The 21044-nt window shown below is 42.7% G+C and overlaps 1 protein-coding gene across 2 annotated transcripts in view; it reads right to left on the bottom strand.

Annotated features, from left to right (window-relative positions):
• Positions 1 to 14950: 14950 nt before the first annotated feature.
• The window catches only part of LOC124135325 (chromodomain-helicase-DNA-binding protein 8-like), a 53031-nt gene continuing 46937 nt past the window's right edge, over positions 14951 to 21044 (bottom strand). For both annotated transcript variants that reach the window (XM_046500596.2, XM_046500597.2), the window contains exons 43-45: positions 20403 to 20525; positions 19663 to 19767; positions 14951 to 19322 (exon numbers count right to left, since the gene is read on the bottom strand). In XM_046500596.2, coding sequence (XP_046356552.2) covers positions 18225 to 19322; positions 19663 to 19767; positions 20403 to 20525 — 1326 coding nt within the window. In that variant the 3' untranslated portion in view covers positions 14951 to 18224. The remainder of the gene's footprint in view (positions 19323 to 19662; positions 19768 to 20402; positions 20526 to 21044) is intronic.

Raw genomic sequence — 21044 nt, 5'->3', positions numbered from 1 at the left:
CGACTAACGGGATCGGGTGGTCAGGCTCGCTGACTTGGTTGATGCATGTCATCGATCCCAATTGCGTGGATTGATGCTCATGATATCAATCACTGGATTGTCTTGTCCAGACACGATTATTTACAGACCGCCGTCATATAGCTGGAATAATTCTGAGTGCGGCGTTAAACAACAAACCAACCAACCAATCCCCTCCGTGTCGTTACAGGAGGATACAACAAAACTATAGACAATATTGCAACGTTTGCAGAGTTTGTTTGTTTGTTGTATAAGGATCTACTGATATATTTCCAGCAATATCGCAGTGGCCTGTAAATATTCGAGTCTGCATCAAACTAACCAGTGATTGATATAATGACGAACATTCCACGCCGTCGGAGCACGATGGCACGATGTCAGACAAGTCACCGAGTCTGACCCCCGATCCATTAAGTCGCCCAAAGCATACAGGTTGCTGGGGACATGTTCTAACCCGGAATCCCCGTGGGAGAAGGTTTCCAGGGGGAGTTTATGGTTTGAAATACCAATTAAAATATACGTATGCTAAAATAAAGTTAGAATATGAGTAGGGTCATATTAAAATCAGCCATGGCCCTAAAACTGTTTGCTAAATGTTACATTTTATCACTAAACCAAACACCGTTAGCTGAAATTTGAGGTATAAATCTGGCACTTTGCACACATCAGTTTTTTAAAAATAATGTGTTCTTTCCCCCAAAATACATGAATTCTTCGACATTAATCTAGGAGCAGCGGAAATTAGGGATTATCTGCCCTGGGTGAATTAATGTTATAAGTTCCGAGTAATGGGGAGGAACATTCAATATTAACTGGCAAGGATCAGATAATCGGTAATTCGCTGTTGAGAGCGGGTTTATTTTTTATATTATCCATAGTTTTTTTCTGAAAAATGTCGAACAATGTGGGCTTACTGATTTCAAGCTGAAACACATCTTCAGCCTGTCGGTTTATACCACTGGATGAAGGTGAGCGTCTGTACCTCGGGTTCTCGGGTTAAATAAAACTTTGAAGTGTTTGTATTAAACATTTAACAACAGTGATTCCAGTTCACAGTATATTGCAAGGCCTTCTGTGTCGTTTGATTCTGAAATGAGTTCTCATCGTTTAACAACAGTGTATGATTTGCTCTCTACTGCTCGTATAATATGAACAATTAAGTTAAACATGTAATTCGTCTTCGTGCTGAGGCGCTATTAAATAGTCAGTATCGCTCGGAATTATGTTTAAAGGTTAGGTCATAAGAAGTTAGCAAATATTTAAACCTTCATGGCACACATTCTCACTCATCGGATTACATACGAGTTACTAGTTGAGCTACGTCATGTTCGAGTACAAGTTGTGTACAGGCCAGTTGAGCTACGTCATGTTCGAGTACAAGTTGTGTACAGGCCAGTTGAGCAACGTCATGCTCGAGTACAAGTTGTGTACAGGCCAGTTGAGCTACGTCATCTTCGAGTACAAGTTGTGTACAGGCCAGTTGAGCAACGTCATGCTCGAGTACAGGTTGTGTACAGTCGAGTTGGGCAACGTCATGTTCGAGTACAAGTTGTGTAGAGGCGAGTTGAGCTACATCATGTTCGAGTACAAGTTGTGTACAGGCAAGTTAAGCTACATCATGTTTGAGTACAAATTGTGTAGAGGCCAGTTGAGCTACGTCATGCTCGAGTACGAGTTGTGTAGAGGCCAGTTGAGCTACGTCATGCTCGAGTACAAGTTGTGTACAGGGGAGTTGAGCTACGTCATGCTCGAGTACAAGTTGTGTACAGGGGAGTTGAGCTACGTCATGTTCGAGTACAAGTTGTGTAGAGGCCAGTTGACCTACGTCATGCTCGAGTACGAGTTGTGTACAGGGGAGTTGAGCTACGTCATGCTCGAGTACAAGTTGTGTACAGGGGAGTTGAGCTACGTCATGTTCGAGTACAAGTTGTCAACAGGCCAGTTGAGCAACGTCATGCTCGAGTACAAGTTGTGTAGAGGCGAGTTGAGCTACATCATGTTCGAGTACAAGTTGTGTACAGGCGAGTTGAGCTACATCATGTTCGAGTACAAGTTGTGTACAGGGCAGTTGAGCTACGTCATGTTCGAGTACAAGTTGTGTAGAGGCGAGTTGAGCTACATCATGTTCGAGTACAAGTTGTGTAGAGGCCAGTTGAGCTACGTCATGCTCGAGTACGAGTTGTGTACAGGGGAGTTGAGCTACGTCATGCTCGAGTACAAGTTGTGTACAGGGGAGTTGAGCTACGTCATGTTCGAGTACAAGTTGTGTAGAGGCGAGTTGAGCTACATCATGTTCGAGTGCGAGTACGAATTTTGTACAGACATTACTCGAGGACGGGTGTGTACAGACATTACACGAGGGCGAGGTGTGTACAGACATTACTCGAGGACGGGTGTGTACAGACATTACTCGAGGGCGAGGTGTGTACAGGGGAGTTGAGCTACGTTATGCTCGAGTACAGGTTGTGTACAGTCGAGTTGAGCTACGTCATGCTTGAGTACAAGTTGTGTACAGGGGAGTTGAGCTACGTCATGTTCGAGTACAAGTTGTGTAGAGGCGAGTTGAGCTACATCATGTTCGAGTACAAGTTGTGTACAGGCAAGTTAAGCAACGTCATGCTCGAGTACAAATTGTGTAGAGGCCAGTTGAGCTACGTCATGCTCGAGTACGTGTTGTGTACAGGGGAGTTGAGCTACGTCATGATCGAGTACAAGTTGTGTAGAGGCGAGTTGAGCTACATCATGTTCGAGTACAAGTTGTGTACAGGGGAGTTGAGCTACGTCATCCTCGAGTACAAGTTGTGTAGAGGCGAGTTGAGCTACATCATGTTCGAGTACAAGTTGTGTACAGGCGAGTTGAGCTATGTCATGCTCGAGTACAAATTGTGTAGAGGCGAGTTGAGATACGTCATGCTCGAGTACAAGTTGTGTAGAGGCGAGTTGAGCTACATCATGTTCGAGTACAAGTTGTGTACAGGCGAGTTGAGCTATGTCATGCTCGAGTACAAATTGTGTAGAGGCGAGTTGAGCTACGTCATGCTCGAGTACAAGTTGTGTACAGGGGAGTTGAGCTACATCATGTTCGAGTACAAGTTGTGTACAGGGGAGTTGAGCTACGTCATGCTCGAGTACGAGTTGTGTACAGGGGAGTTGAGCTACGTCATGCTCGAGTACAAGTTGTGTAGAGGCGAGTTGAGCTACGTCATGTTCGAGTACAAGTTGTGTAGAGGCGAGTTGAGCTACGTCATGCTCGAGTACAAGATGTGTACAGGGGAGTTGAGCTACATCATGTTCGAGTACAAGTTGTGTACAGGGGAGTTGAGCTACGTCATGCTCGAGTACGAGTTGTGTACAGGGGAGTTGAGCTACGTCATGCTCGAGTACAAGTTGTGTAGAGGCGAGTTGAGCTACGTCATGTTCGAGTACAAGTTGTGTAGAGGCGAGTTGAACTACATCATGTTCGAGTACAAGTTGTGTACAGGCAAGTTAAGCAACGTCATGCTCGAGTACAAATTGTGTAGAGGCCAGTTGAGCTTCGTCATGCTCGAAAACGAGTTGTGTACAGGGGAGTTGAGCTACGTCATGCTCGAGTACAAGTTGTGTACAGGGGAGTTGAGCTACGTCATGTTCGAGTACAAGTTGTGTAGAGGCGAGTTGAGCTACATCATGTTCGAGTGCGAGTACGAATTTTGTACAGACATTATTCGAGGACGGGTGTGTAGAAACATTACTCAATGACGGGTGTGTACAGACATTACTCGAGGGCGAGGTGTGTACAGACATTACTCGAGGACGGGTGTGTACAAACATTACTCGAGGACGGCTGTGTACAAACATTACTCGAGGACGTCTGTGTACAGACATTACTCGAGGACGGCTGTGTACAAACATAACTCGAGGACGAGGTGTGTACAGACATTACTCGAGGACGGGTGTGTACAAACATTACTCGAGGACGGCTGTGTACAAACATTACTCGAGGACGGCTGTGTACAAACATTACTCGAGGACGGGTGTGTACAAACATTACACGAGGACGGGTGTGTACAAACATTACTCGAGGACGGGTGTGTACAAACATTACTCGAGGGCGAGGTGTGTACAAACATTACTCGAGGACGGGTGTGTACAAACATTACACGAGGACGGGTGTGTACAAACATTACTCGAGGACGGGTGTGTACAAACATTACTCGAGGGAGAGGTGTGTACAGACATTACTCGAGGACGGGTGTGTACAAACATTACTCGAGGACGGCTGTGTACAAACATTACTCGAGGACGGGTGTGTACAAACATTACACGAGGACGGGTGTGTACAAACATTACTCGAGGACGGGTGTGTACAAACATTACACGAGGGCGAGGTGTGTACAGACATTGCTCGAAGACGGGTATGTACATAGATTGCTCGAGGGTGAGGTGTGTACAGACATTACGCGAGGGTGAGGTGTGTACAGACATTACTCGAGGGCGAGGTGTGTACAGACATTACACGAGGGTGAGGTGTGTACATACATTACACGAGGGTGAGGTGTGTACAGACATTGCTCGAGGGTGAGGTGTGTACAGACATTACACGAGGGTGAGGTGTGTACAGACATTACACGAGGGCGAGGTGTGGACAGACATTACACGAGGGCGAGGTGTGTACAGACATTGCTCGAAGGCGAGGTGTGTACAGACATTACACGAGGGCGAAGTGTGTACAGACATTGCTCGAAGACGGGTGTGTACAAAGATTGCTCGAGGGTGAGGTGTGTACAGACATTACTCGAGGGCGAGGTGTGTACAGACATTACTCGAGGGTGAGGTGTGTACAGACATTACTCGAGGGCAAGGTCAGTACAGACATTACACGAGGGTGAGTTGTGTTCAGACATTACTCGAAGGTGAGGTGAGTTCAGAATTTACATGAGGGCGAGGTGTGTACAGACATTACACGAGGGCGAGGTGTGGACAGACATTACACGAGGACAGGTGTGTACAAACATTACTCAAGGGCGAGGTGTGTACAAACATTACTCGAGGGCGAGGTGTGTACAAACATTACTCGAGGGCGAGGTGTGTACAAACATTACACGAGGACGTGGTGTGTACAAACATTACACGAGGACGTGGTGTGTACAAACATTACTCAAGGGCGAGGTGTGTACAAACATTACTCGAGGGCGAGGTGTGTACAAACATTACTCGAGGGCGAGGTGTGTACAAACATTACACGAGGACGTGGTGTGTACAAACATTACACGAGGACGTGGTGTGTACAAACATTACTCGAGGGCGAGGTGTGTACAAACATTACTCGAGGGCGAGGTGTGTACAGACATTACACGAGGACGTGGTGTGTACAAACATACTCGAGGGCGAGGTGTGTACAAACATTACACGAGGGCGAGGTGTGTACAGACATTGCTCGAAGACGGGTGTGTACAAAGATTGCTCGAGGGTGAGGTGTGTACAGACATTACACGAGGGTGAGGTGTGTACAGACATTACACGAGGGCGACTTGTATTCAGACATTACTCAAGAATGACTGCAAGCGACATACAGTGAAATGTTCCCAGTACACACGTCCGGAATAAGGCCTTGCCTTGTCATAAAAGTATTGGTAGTAACGTTCATTCAACCTGCATCGACGTTCTCGCAGTTACCGCCTGCAAGACGGGGTTTCCGGAATAACAGGGTCCGGACAAACGAGGTTTGACTGTATATTGTGTCACGCGGTCCACCAGACAGCGCACGTCACAAATCAGGTGAAGTTAAGCAGCGCTGGACGCAGAGTGTGTATGGGTGACAGTGTAGCATTCTGCATTACCCAGATTGCCAGATGGGCTGTACTCTCCCAATGTCAGTCAACAGATTGGGAGGTAACAAACCTAAGGTACCGAGAACAATGGATAGTCAGACATCTTGGTACTTGGGATGCATTCGTGAAATTTCGCAAGGTATGCATATTGCCATGGTTTTTTTCCTGAATCTTGTCAGTCACATTAGTGTCAAAATTGACAGAAAATTCAATGAGTGAGTGAGTATGGTTTTACGCCGCTTTTAGCAATATTCCAGCAATATCACGGCGGGGGACACCAGAAATGGGCTTCACACATTGTACCCATGTCGGGAATCGAACCCGGGTCTTCAGCGTGACGAGCGAACGCTTTAACCACTAGGCTACCCGACCGCCCCCAGAAAATTCAAACATATATATGATTTCATTGGATTTATCAAACAGGACAAGGTCGGGTTTGTTGGCCTGGATAGGTCTGAGGCGTTTTATTGTTGTTGTTGTTGTTGTTGTTGTTGTTGTTGTCAGGATTCGGAACTAGGACATCTCTATTCCAAATCGAGTTCTCATTGCGCATTCTGCGAAAAAACTGCGCGGTGAGATGAAGTTCGATCTTATTGTCAGTGTTGGATGCAGAGCAAACACTCGCTTTGTATATATGTGAAAGATCAAAGGCAGGGTAGCGGTCTAATCAACACCGGCGATCAGACTGATCATGCGACAAGTGTCGTAAACCAATAGCCTCCCCTTCTATTAATGACACTAAATGTACTAGTATCACTGGTGGGAATGACACAACGTTGATTTGATATAGCGCGGTCATATTTGATGATGAAAATGCACACGTGATAAAATTAAACTATATGTTTATTATATATATATATATAAATGTATGCTTGTTTTAAGGGATCTACATACACGTACTTCAAACAATTCAATCTTACAGTTCGTTTGAATTCACCCATAAAATGTGGCCCCAAATACATAAAAATGGACGAAATCTACAAGTGGAGAGTACTTATGTCCGGTGGATGTACTTCTGGGGGTGCCTTTATCCATCTGACCCTCCGTCTTGAACATAAATACCCCGTGGGGTCCCGTGTAAGAATTCGTCCCCAGCTACTGATGCTTATCGTAAGAGTCGAGTTATGTTTGTTTGTTGTTTAACGCCGCACTCAGCAATATACCAGTCATATGACGGGGGTCTGTAAAAATTCGAGTCAATCCAGTGATTGACATCGTGATCATAGATCCACGCAATTTGGATACGATCAATTGCATCAACCAAGTCACCGAGTCTGACCACCCGATCCCCTTAGTCGCCTCTAACGACAAGCATAGGCGCCTTTTACGGCAAGCGTGGGTTGCTGAAGACCTATTCTACCCCGGATCTTCACGGGTATCGAGTTGATGGATAAGGTGGTCAGGCTCGGTGACTTGGTTGATCCCTGGATCGTTGTTCATAATATCAATCACTGGATTGTCAGGTCCTGACTCGATTACATACAGTCAGCCGTCATAAAGCTGGCATTTTCATCTTCCACTTTCCTTTGTTCTCTGCGAGTGCATATTAATGTTTAATAGGGCAGCAGGGGCCCCTTGCGTGACCGCTAATCACACTGATGCGCATGTACAGACAGGAAAGACCTCGCGCCGAAAGTCGGAAACAGCCGAGGGAAGTTACACGTTAGGACATGTCGATCTGCTTGTTGCTGGAATATCTGAAGTATATCAATGGCCCGTACAGCGGACTCGATGTCCGTGTCAGTGAATACGTAGCGTTATGGAAACTGGCACTTGTACTGATGAAAATTCATAATGGTTTAGGCGTCGTCACATTAGTAGAAATCTCAAAATTTGGGAAAGTCTTACATATCGAGTGACTGAGTGCTGGTGCTGCGCTAGGCAATAATCACGATACATGACCCTAACAACCAGTGACCAAGATGAATGTGTGATAACTGTAGCTGTACTCCATTCTGAGCAATATTGCACCAATATGACGGCGAGGAGGGACAACGAGGCCTTCATCAAACACATCAAAGTGATGCAGGTCTCAGACGTTTACCACTTCGGTGAAACACACGAGCTCGGGTAAGGTGCTGACAAACCTAGTAACATAATCGGGGCGAACCGGAATTCGAACCCACAATCATAGGTTTCTGGCGTGCCCTAAGGACGAAACTCTGCACAGTGAATCGCGGCGCCGTAGACGACTGGGCCACCCGTGAGAGGTGCGGTATTTAGATTATTGCACTTATACAGCGACGTCATATGTGTGTGTGTGTGTGTGTGTGTGTGTGTGTGTGTGTGTGTGTCTGTGTGTTTGTGTGTGCTTGTACTAGTCCGGACTGATCCCGATTTATAGTGCTAGCTCACTGAGATACCATGCCGCAGTTTAACATGAATACCCCACTCAGACTGACTCCGAGCCGACCAGTCCTGGTTTTAGCCCCTTAATGCCGAGCGCCAGACAGGGTAACAACAAGTACCATCTTTTAACGTCTTTTGGTATGACGCGGCCGGGAATCGAACCCCGGACCTTCCGCTCCCCACGCGGGCGCTCTACCAATTGACCACGGAGGCGGACCATGCGGGTGAGAGGAAGTCCACATGGTTGGTTGGTTGGTTGTTTTACGCCGCACTCAGCAATATTCCAGCTATATGACGCAGGTCTGTAAATAATCGATTCTGGACCAGACAATCCAGTGAGTGATATCATGAGCATTGATCCATGCAATTGGGATCGATGACATGCACCAACCAAGTCAGCGAGCCAGACCACACGATTAGGCTCGCTGACTTGGTTGGTGCATGTCATCGATCCCAATTGCGTGGATCGATGCTCATGATAGGTATAGCACATCACGTTACACGAAGTGCAACATTTTAATTTTTCTAACAGTACTTATGTTTATTCATTACACAGTTAATTCAACATCGCTGTGACACCTGACTTTCGTCTGAATGGGACAGTGCAACCTGCCTGGTGTCAATTTCCATGCAGTCTAGTTCAAATTACTTTCCCGTCCAGCCACTCACTCACTCGCTCAGGCACTCACTCACTCTATCACTCACCCACTGACTCACTGTCGCTGTGTAGTCATTACCTGCTAGATTGACATAAGTTATACTACAACATGATCTGGAGTTTCAGCAAGTTGTGTTTTAACATGATATAACTTGCTAGGACCGGCACGTGACCAGACCCATCTATGGCAAATTGGGTCCCTGTTGCCATGGTTGTGAGAAGAAACCCGCGCTGGTTCCAAGTGGTTCTGCTCTCATAGTGTTGCACCATTCGTATACAGTGTAAATGGAACCTCGAACATTCACACCTAAGAACCTCTAACAAAACAGATTTCGCAAATACGAGTTTTAAAGGATTCGTTTTGTTTCCAACCCGTTCCCCTTGTTCTGCAGCTTTAAACCTACACATTCACTGAGTGACTGAACGCGCTTGGTTGGTTGGTTGGTTGGTTGGTTGGTTGGTTTGTTGTTTAACGCCGCACTCAGCAATATTCCAGCTATATGACGGCGGTCTGTAAAATAATCGAGTCTGGACCAGACAATCCAGTGATTAATATCATGAGCATCGACCCACGCAATTGGGATCGATGACATGCATCAACCAAGTCAGCGAGCCTGACCACCCGATCCCGTTAGTCGCCTTTTACGACAAGCATAGTCACCTTTTAGGGCAAGCATGGGTTGCTGAAGACCAATTCTACCCCGGAATCTTCACGGGTCGAACGCCTTTGGCGTTTCGAAGACTATTTATATATTTTTAACCAGTATTGTATGAATATATCTTTCTTTTGAACAGTATTTCAATTTTATCACGACAAGAGTTTGATGTGGGAGGAAGCCTCTGTTTGATTGGGGTATTAGACTTTTACCACCTCGTTAAAATAAAACCACGATCACGTGCATGGAACATTAGTGTCATCCATAATGGAATGAAGAACCCGTCTTCAATGTAGCTGTTTCCAATTAGTATTTGACGTCTCCACCACTATGAACCGGAATCACAGCTATCTTCTATATACAAAGCGTTAGACCGAATACAATATGTACTGATAGAAACAAAACAGGGAACAATGAACAATATAGGGAAATAAGCTTTACCGTCAGTCCATTTGAAAGAGCGTGCATACAAATTCAAAACGTCTGAATCAAATGTTGAGATGTGTTTGTGTGATTTGTTTCCAAAGCGTATTCGTATTCGTACACGATCACCATGTTCCACGACAACCACCAAATGATGATTACTAAAGACACCGCAAACCCGTATCTAATGGAAGGAACAAGACTTGTGGCGGGTGGATGGACGAACGACGGGCGGAGACCCGACAAACAATTAAATGGTCTCTTACGGTGTAAAATATAACCATCTAATACGTCCCACAGAAGTTTGGAACATATAATCACAAGTTCTGAAACTAACACTACATTTTATAAACACGAGGGGAATCGAACCCGGTTTTCGGTGTGACGAGCAAACGCTTTAACCACAAGGCTACTCCACCGCCCCATTACGAAGAGAACATCAGAATCCAGTGCACCAATTATTATTATACAGTGAAAGAAGTATACATCTTTCATAATCCAGGAGCGACATCAAACGACCCATATATACGATTCAATTTGTTTCAAGTACGTTCATTATATTTTCCAGACTGAAATAGAGTCTACCACTGCGATAGCATTAGATAAAACTATATCATCTATATATTGACACTTGGCCATGATTTGTCAGTTCGACCGTTGTTTAGGTTATTGGTATAGATTTACTTGAAAAGCCCCCAATTTCTTTGAACAATTGACTGCCTAAAATATACATTAAGGCAAACAAACAGAGATTAAACAACAACACATCGCGGGCCCCCTGGGTTTGTGAACACAATGACCTGATCCATTGAATGTTAAATCACGTAAGCGGATCAAGCCAATGTTCCTTTGTGTCCAAGGGGAAGCCATTGTGTCCAATTCTCTCTAAAATATGCAGTGATAATTCGCCTTTGCAGGAGCGCAAGGTTATCCCGTCTGTCTGCTTTGTTATATTTTATACAAGTACAATGTAAACACATGCGGTAACACCGCATACTGTATTTCTTCATACAAGAGTTTTCAAATGGTATCTATCCTGTTTTACTTTTTATGACAGAACGCATTTCCTATTTTTACAAAATGACATACAATTACAGTAACCGAAATCTATTCTCTAATGGCACGTTTCGTTACTGCTCCATGACCAGTTATTTCATATCATATTAATAATTTGCATAGCATTTGCATAACTTTTATACTTCTCAACCCAATGGGCTTAGGCCATGACAGATTACTCTTCTCAATGTTTTCTCCGTTTCTTTTTAAGATACATGTGTATGACCCAAGTCTTGCGACCATTTGAAGAAACAATCTCTGGAACATACTTATCCTTGTAAAAACTGTCCAGGTCTATTCAGAAATGTCGGAAGCATACATTAAGTCCGGGTTATTTGGAAATAAAGAAGGGGTGGGGCAGTGAGTGTTGCTCAACCTTTGTTCCCCCAAGGTGTATATTTAATTATTCTCATCTTTTTCAAACTACCAGATTCGCAATGGTGTTGGTTATTAGCCTGTTGGCATCGTGGATTTCACCCTTCGTGGGAATACTGTTAGAAGTCCTCAAGCATCAACCTTGTACCGAGGCGTCGGACGTTGCTCGTTACATAAATCACCGGTTTGTCTGATCAAGACAATCACCCAATATTGGTCAGTCTCTATGACGAGGAAGAGGCGACTCACGGGATGGGGAGGTCAGACTCGCTGGCCTGGTTGATGCGTTGGTGCGGCGTTAAACAACAAACAAATCTATGACGAATTTCCCCCCATATTTGGCAGACACGCCGTGACATAACTGAAAAGCTGTTCAAAGCAGCGATATACCCCTCGCTTTCTGACACTGATGCCTTGTATTTGCCTAAGTGAATTTTCATTTCATATTTCATCAATACAACCACATACGTTTTATAAACACACTTCTGAATGCAGATATTTCCATCAAGGTAAATAGGAAATAACCCGGTAAACATATTCTCCAAGATTCTACTTAGTTATGTAAACAATATTTGAACAGGGAGATTTTCAAGAACGAATGTTGGGAAGTAATGGAAGATAAAAATTATTGCCCCACTTGAAGCCAAATTCCTTTGAGTGTACATGTCTTAATAGTGCAGTGGTGGTCGTGACATCCTCTCACTTTCCACTTGATCAACCACCTTCCCGTTCTCAGCTCACTCCCCGACCTGTTGTGACTGGCATGTGGCCAGAAAATGTCTACCCAATCGCCCTGTGCAGGGTCACACGACCTACACAATCATGCATGCACAAGTAACTGCACTTGAAAACATAGGAAGCTAGTGCAAACCACCCCCCATTGTGTAACAAACTGTCGTTACTTACACTATACATAGATCAGTTCAATTAAGTCATTAATTTTTCATCAAAAGTTAAAAGAAATTAACCCTTGAGTCCACATAAGCCATGGAGGTCCATATGTACCAGCTGTGGTCTGTTGATAGTATCTGCTCACTGAGACTGCCCTCAAATAACGGACTACTAGTTAAGTGCAGAGTTCACTGTTAATCCACAGCTACATCATGGTACAGGCATAACCATGGTTCTATTGTTGAGTGTTAATTTATGGGTCTAACACTGCTATGAAAGGTTGTTCAGCTACATCACAGCCTGCCACTACAGTGTACAGGAAGGAAGTGCAGTGTGATCAGTCTTGCTAGCCAAGTATATATACTGTATACAAACTTAAAACAGCTGCTAAAGCAATTGTTTTGTTGTATATTCCAGCTAAATGACTGGGGTCTGTAAATAATCGAGTCTGGACCAGACAATCCAGTGATTGACATCATGAGCATAGAGCAAATGTAACAGTGTAGATGTCTTGGTATCCTTACCAAAAGTTGAGTAGTATATTCTATAATCCGTTCACCCCTATTCCACTCTTATCATTTTTGTCAGCTGTAACAGCCAATACCAAGCCCAACTTTGAGGTCCTGAAATTAAAAGACATGACCCTTGTATGAGACCTCATACATAACCATATTTGGGGGACTATGTTAGTCTAGGTTTTACACTGTTTTCTCAAATATTCCACAGTCATGACTGTGAACCATGTACCAAGGTCAAGGTTGACAACTGTTTTCACTACAACCCAGCTGGTTACCATAGCTAAATGTGATAACGTAAGTTAGAAGACATACTTTTCTCCTTGGATTGAAAATGGTCAGGACACCCCAAATAAAATGCTATGTGAGCAAGACCCAGTATAATTACCCCATCTATTGTAATGTATGTGTGCATGCATTTATGGCCATCACAGGAGAGACCATGCTCCTAAATGAAGTGACTACTTCCAGTCCGGGTTTAGACTTGGAGCCATATAGGAAATTGTGAGACATTGTCCAGTGTAACAAGTGTATTCATCATCTGCCAGACTGATATATCCGTACATCATAATATTTGGGTTATTAGACAAAGATATACGTCTTTGCCTGAATCAAACTTGCTCTACTGGCCAATAGCTAGTTGTAAGAAAATATTTTTAGCCAAGATTAAGGAGGGACTCTCACAATAATTATAATGAGCCATGCTCAGGCACAACTACAATCCCTGCAGATATGAAACAGGTTATTTCAACAACTCATCAGCTATCAAAAGCCTTATGATTTAGTACAATCTAGCAGTTATATGGTAATGTTAATTATAGAGAGAATGTTTCAATTTCATGTTTGGAACAAATAAAAATGTAAGACTTTGAAAAGAAATGGGCACATGACCATGAAGCTTAACACCTAAGCTGGGCCAGGATAAGGTATCTAACCTCTGGATACTCTGTAGCCTTCAAAGACTATCAGTCAAGAGAAAAAGTGGCATGTTAATTCAGAGATAAAAATATAGAAGAAAGGAGAGTTAGGTTAGTGTCATTTCCAGTCTAGGACAAGACATTAGGTATAGTTGCATGTGTGAATCTGAGATTTAAATCTTGTGTACTTAAGGCACTCACAACTAAACTGAAAATTGATATACTTCTTAAACTTTTAATTACCTTACAAGAAAATTTTATTGATTCAAATAAACCTTGCTGGGAGTGTCAATGTGATTGAGCTCTATGATAAGGTTCTGATACTGCGATGGTATTAAAGTATAAAGCATTGGGGACTTTTTCTATGTGGTTAGTAGACACATACTAACAGCCTGATAGACATACTGTAAATCACAAAATCAATGCATCATGTAGCAAATGTGAAACTCCGAGTATAGTGAGTGAGTGAGCATGGTTTTACGCCACTCTTAGCAATATTTCAGCAATATCATGGTGGGGGTCATCAAAAATTGGCTTCACACATTGTACCCATGTTGGGGATTGAACCCGGGTCCTCGACTTGATGAGTGAACGCTTTAACCAATAGGCTACCCGACCTCCCCGAAACTCCGAGTATAAAATGTCAAAGGAAAAAAGACAGGAGTGCTTGTCTGTTAGTGAGAGCGGTCTAACATTGCACTTATATATTATTCCATAATTATCCTTTTCCTGCTCTCACCTTATTGCAATGGTTTCACAAGATAATCGTTTTTGTTTGTTGCTAAAAGCCACTCAGCAGTATTCCAGCTATATGATGGAGGCCTGTAAATAAGTGAATCTAGACCAGACAATGCACTGATTGAAATTTTGAGCCATGACCTGTGTCAGGGTACGATTACACACCACAGACCAGGGGGCCATTCCACAAAGTGATATTAGCCCGAAGGTGATTGTAACTGTGATCATCGTAGCACTAACCATCGCTTTCTTGAATAGGGCCCACATCACTGAGCATGACCACCCAATCCATAAAGCCACCTCTTACAAGCATAGGTTCCTGTAGACCTAACCAGAATCCACAAAGAGGAAAAGGAAACATAAGCCTGTCAAATTGAAGCCATTATTCTGATGATACATTCATCTCGTGATTCATTGTGATTGTGAATGTGTATAAAAGTGTGTTGTCAGAATTTGGGTTGGCTTAATCCGACATCATGACCTCTTCTATTAATCCCAGTGTGAATTCTCCTCCTCCGTTGGTAAAATACAACATTAACAACAATTAAACACCAAAGCCATATCTTAATAAAAATAATTATACATACAAAATTTCATCTCCTCCAATAAATACTTACATGCTGATTAAATAGTGACTGAACCAGAACATTCATGTAGAAATTGGCTCACCATAAATGAATTGGTCAGTGAATAATTTACCACAATAACTTATGACACAATGGTGAACCTGGCTTCAGGAAAGTGCAGGGGAAGAAAAGGGAAAGTGTCAAAATATCAAAAATGAAACAAATTTGTAGATCTGAATGTTTATTTCTGAAAATTTCAGAGCATCTTAACATACACTTGATCTGCCCTCTAGACAGGAAAAAATATATTTAAGTAGAACATGTGTAGTGTTGTGTCATGTGACTTTGTACATATGTAGAGTGATTCACATGTCAAATGATCTATGGAAAAGACACCTATTCGAGACACAGATGGTGCCACTTGCTGAAAATAAGTTTTACAATGCACTGCTTTCATTCATTCAGGTATGGAAATGTTTAACAGGTAATAAATAACTAACAACAATCTCTGGAGTCTGATATTGCTGAGGAAAACGGATATTAAATTTACATTATTCAATAAATATATCACACATTTGAAATTAGATTGAAAGTTTGTAACATCAAGCTGTTTGAAATGACAAACTACTAAAATCAAGGATAATATTATTTCTGAATATTGGATCTGACAGAACACAGACTGAAAGAATGGTTTTTAAGAATCAATGAATCCTGAAGCCAGGTTTTCAACGTCAAAAAACAAGGAGTACCCCTAGGTAGTGATGATGACTGCCGGTGAGAAGGGTACTGAAAGCAGTCAGCACCCGACGACCAGTGATGGTGACTGCCAGTGAGAGGGGTACTGCAATGAGTCAGTACCCACCCCAAGCATTGATGATCACTGCCGTGAGATGAGTACCCAAACCCAAACCCAGCAGTGGTGATAACTGCTGGTGACAACGGTACTGCAAGTCAGTACCCCTAACCCCACGCAGTGATGATGACTACTGGTGAGAGGGTTACTGAAAAGAGTCGGCATCCCCCAAGCAGTGATGATGACGACTGCCAGTGACAGAGGTACCAATTAACCAACGGTATGATCTATGACATGATGGAAACAAATGCTGTTGCTAGTGACATGACCTGAAGTTATAGTGACTGTGGCCAATCGTTGTGACACGGCAATAGGAATGTACAGACATTTACAAAATTTCCTAGCAGTAATTAAATACAAATGGCAGTTCAACTTCAGACCAAATAATAGGCCTCCTCTGGCCCATGATGAAAAAAAGAAACAATATGGCTGTTGTGGTGTTGACCACACAAGAAAGGCTATGCAAACTAAAAAGGTAACAGCTATCTACATAAAGTAACCAAACATGTACAAAAAGTCACAAAAATATGCAACAATACTGACGAACAGATCATCAGCCCAGTCCTATGTAAAATTGATCAGCTATTTTCAAATTATTTGATTTATAAGCAACTTAATATGGATAGCGTTCATGCAGATAAGTTAGGCACCCTGCATTTGTACAAGATTCTGGCACGCATGTTTCCAAACTAGATAAATTAATGCATTCAATCTGTACAAACTTTACCCGCTCTTTTCATCTCCTAACAGTTGAGCAATAGTTCGTGCAAATCACTGTTCAGAACAATACTAACTTACGAGGTTCAACATCAGTTTCATGATCTTATAAGGTATACAATCATAAATAATAACACCTAAGTCAAATTTCATGATAAAAGAATCTGCGCAATAACATAAACTGCAACATAAATGTGCAACATTTCATGCGGGCACCAGACCAGATGATTATGGTTAAGACTTCTGACACAAAATAAACAGTCATAATAAAAGATGACAAAATCAGCAAAAAAACATGACCAAGAGAGATCTGGGAGAAAGGTTTTCCTGTCTGAGAACTCTTTCCATCTCATTCTTCAATATGGTGCACAAAATAGTTTTAGTTGATTTCCTGGTTTCTTCGGTCTCTCAAACATAACAAGCTACATGTCTCCTTAGTTCCCAGCCTTGGTTTCTTGCTGATTATGTCCAAAACATAAGAAAAACATTCAAGCTTAAGTAAACCTACACTCTCTAATTAAATCTCATGAGATGCTTGACTTAGTTCAAATAAACCGAGGCAGCAATGGTTCATGTAAATTGAATATGATACAGTGAAAATACTAGAAACATATTGACTGACGGCTCACCACACAACTGAAGAAGGTAACAAAGACACATCACATGGAAACGCCCATCTTGCCACAGGCAGAGGATGAACGTGAGTAAAACACAAAATCCCAACAAAATACTACCAGCTAAGGAATTGTTCATTGACAAGTCCGACAAACTCAACACAGTAGTATATACACGTAGTCCCCAGACCACTGCAGTACAACTGGGTCAGTAATGTCTTATGAGGTAATGAGGGAGGGAGGGAGAAGAGGGGTTGTCTCCCCTTAATGATTGCCTTCAATCAAATTAGCTGTAATACCAAAATACTGGCTCTGGTGCTCTCTCCGCGCCCAGGCCAAGGTAAATACCACTACAAGTTCCGTGTCAAAATATATTCATACAATTCTACAAAAAATGCCCTGAGACCAGTTTTTTTTTTATCTCTGTCTTATGAAACAGGTGCAATTTACAAAGCCATGGATGAGGAGCAACTGTATGAACAGGCGTGACAGACAGCAAGAGGATACTATCTACAACAGTGGTTAAACAAATTGGAGCAGCCCACGGTAGTTAGCCCAGTGTGTGTGCGCATCCTTAGCTTCCACGATAAGCCAGGTGAAAACATGCATAGAGGGTTTATATGAAACACAGCAGTTTTAATACTGAGGTATTTGGTGAAGTATCCAAGGCAGAAGTTTCAATGGTTGAGGGGAATACACCATATGGGTTCTGATGAATTCACTGGGTTTTGAGAGCAGCCCACAAGACACTGAGCCACAGTTAGTGACAGCCTCCCTGAAGAGACAGTTGGAATGATGCAACGAGTCAATCCGTCCAATGGGCCGTGGTCAGAATAGGGTGATGTTGCGTGAACGCTAATTTGTCCAAGGGCATGTATATGGCCCCTGTAGCACAAGTGACCACAAACATTCACGCTGAGGTATCAAATGCCATCTCATTTCCCAGAATGAAGCTTGCACATGTTTGGACTCTGAGGTGACAGTAACATATTGGTGAATGGAGGCAGGTGGGTGGCCATCACTTTTGATTGTAGCACAGAGTGTGTATGTAGTCAGTGAGCACTTTGTTCAAGAATCTTCCTCTTTCTCTTCACCAACCCCATCTCCACCTGTTTCCACTTTTCCCTCAGAACTGGACTTGCTGTCTAAAGCCAGAGGCTCATCTGGCACAGCTTCAAGCGGACTCTTTACTGATTTCCCTGATTTCTCTTTACTCTTTGTGGGCTTACTGTCACTTTTACTGGGGGAACTTTCAGATGGGTTGTCATTTGGTTTCTTATCGATTTTCATAACCTTATCTTTCAGAGTATCCACAATTTTACTCAGTTTTGATGATCCTAATATTTTGGGTTTGTTCATCATCCTTTTGACTTTGTCTTCTTTGTACTTCCGGTCTATACTTGATTTTACATCTGGTTTGGTTTTAACTGAGAGATCTGTAGCATGATCTTGTAATCCATGAGACCTTTGCTTGGAATCACTCTTTTGATGACTACTGCTCTTTTTCACAGACAAATCATTAGGTTCACCACGAGAGGACTTCTTTTTCACCGAGAGGTCCTCTGCTTTGTCCTGAGCAGTTTCATCATCAACATGCCTTGCTTCCTCCTCGGACTCAGACTCCAGACGCCCATTCAATGCACCATGTTGAGCCATGGAGGCAAAGGATGAGGACATATTTGACGGAAGGGGAAAGTTACGTAGACTCTGGGCAGCCAACATAGGGTTATACAGTAGTGGGTTGTAGTAGAATGCTGATGGGAATGAAGGGTGTGGCGTTGCTGATGTTGATGTTGAGGACGAGGACTTATCACTTTTACGCCTTTCCCGTCCCTCACCCTTCTCGGAGTCTTTCTCTTTAGTTTCAGTTTCTGACTTTCCAAGAGCTGAAGCCATGGGCATTCCCGGTAGGCCAAAGCCAGCAAGTCCAAGCATTGGGTTAACCATTCCCAGGTTAGGTATTGCACCAAAAGGCAAATTCAGAGGTAGTTTAGGATAGCTTCCCAAAAGCCCGGCTCCCGGGAAGGCGGACATTGCCGCCATGGACATCGCAGGATAGCCCACTTCTCCACCAAGGAACGATGGATGAAGCATACTTTCTCGTGGTTTACGACCTCTTCCTGAGGGTTTCAGCATCCGAGAATCCATACTCTTTGGGAGTGAGCCCTGAAACAAAAGGCAACTTTAGCAAACAAAGACAAAATTATGTAATATATTTAGACAAAAGAGAGTATTTCTTTTCTTCATTCAATTCATTAACTCGTATTAAATTGATGAGGAAAGTGATCAATGATCAATATTTCAGCAAGCATTTGACTTCCATTAAGCGAGTGAGTGAGTAGGGTTTTATTGCCGCTTTTAACAGTATTCTAGTTATATTACAACACACTGAAGATTAAGAATCAACTTAAAAACTGGCTCCACAATACACATGAATATTGCATAAATAGCTGAATGTTGTTTCCAACACTTAATTTGAGGAGATATTCATTATCTGTGCACTAACCTTAGCCCGAACCAACTCACTCCACTTAGCCTCCACATCATAGGCAGGGTTCTGCTCCAGCCACTCCGCAAGATGTTTAAGTGGCGGGGCCTTAGCTCCCGTAATCTGAAGGTACATTGACAATAAGTATTGAAAATCAATATTGATAAGCAACAAATGGCAATAACAGCACACTATAATTTTTCAACATTAGAGCACTTGTAAGAACAATGTTTACCATCTGAATCAAGCAATTAAAAGGAGGGCATCCTGACAAACATTCATACTCCTTGTATATGTTAGCATATATTGGTTAGAGAATATTTCATATTGTACATGTGATGCAGCAGCTATATATGTCACTATATCATGCAATTATAATGTATTAGATGCAAATCTACCACTGAATGTTAAGTATCTATTTCTGGCAATTAACTATTCATGCATCAAGTAACTGAGGTTAAATGGATATTCATTTGTTAAGTAATGCATAACAATCTCTTGAATACTTTCCAATGATAAACAGACAAATATTTTCATCAGTTCACAATTCCTCCGTGATGTTGGTATTCACAAAAGATATTTGCTGGCAGAGTACAGCAGTGCAACAACCATGTGCAGTCATGCGAAATGTTACATGAGCCAATAAAGAGTAAGCTAGACATATCCGTACATCAAGACCTAATGATTACTGATAAAATTAACCTGGACCTCCAAAGATCCAACAAGCCCAGAGTTGTTCCCCTTGATCCTCCTCTCACCTTTTTGCCTGTTTCTCGATCTACAACCGAGACATTTTCCTGCCCCGTAAGACTTTCTACATCCAAAGTTCGGGGATCTACCCGTGGGCGCCGCCCCCTTCCCCGTGGCCTATCAAAGTGCTCCTGAAATGCGGGACAATGCAAATGGCATACTATAGCAACAACAGAACCGCAAAAAAAGGCCTGTAAGGCTGGTGCCTCCATGCAGTGTGCAGGGTTCTCCCTGCAGTGGGGCACATGGCTCGTCCAAGGATCGATCATACAATATCTAACACCACAGACAAAGCATTGAAAAAAAATTGTTCAGAAAATTTTAAAAGATATGGGTATTGTGGTGTGGACTTAATTACACAGCGAGCACAAGGGGCAAATAAACACATAGGAGAACACTGCACAAGAATAAGTAAGCTCAGCAATCAAACAATCACTACTATTAAATGTCAAAGCAAAGCTGAAACTGGCTTAACAACACACTGCTTTCATCATGTTTGTTCTCTTTTTTGTTCTTTTCATTCAAAACCTCAAAATATGACATCTGGAAATCAACACTTTACACTGTCTTGTTATACATTAGTTGTTAACGTCTATATAGTTTTCATTATTGTGTTTCAGCTCACAATGAAACACGATATTTTGACAGTT

The sequence above is a fragment of the Haliotis rufescens genome, unplaced genomic scaffold (assembly GCF_023055435.1).
Source record: "Haliotis rufescens isolate VD_foot unplaced genomic scaffold, xgHalRufe1.0.p SCAF_19, whole genome shotgun sequence".
Lineage (NCBI taxonomy): Eukaryota > Metazoa > Mollusca > Gastropoda > Lepetellida > Haliotidae > Haliotis > Haliotis rufescens.
Note: the sequence above shows the minus strand (reverse complement) of the source record. Positions and strands in the feature narration are given on the sequence as shown.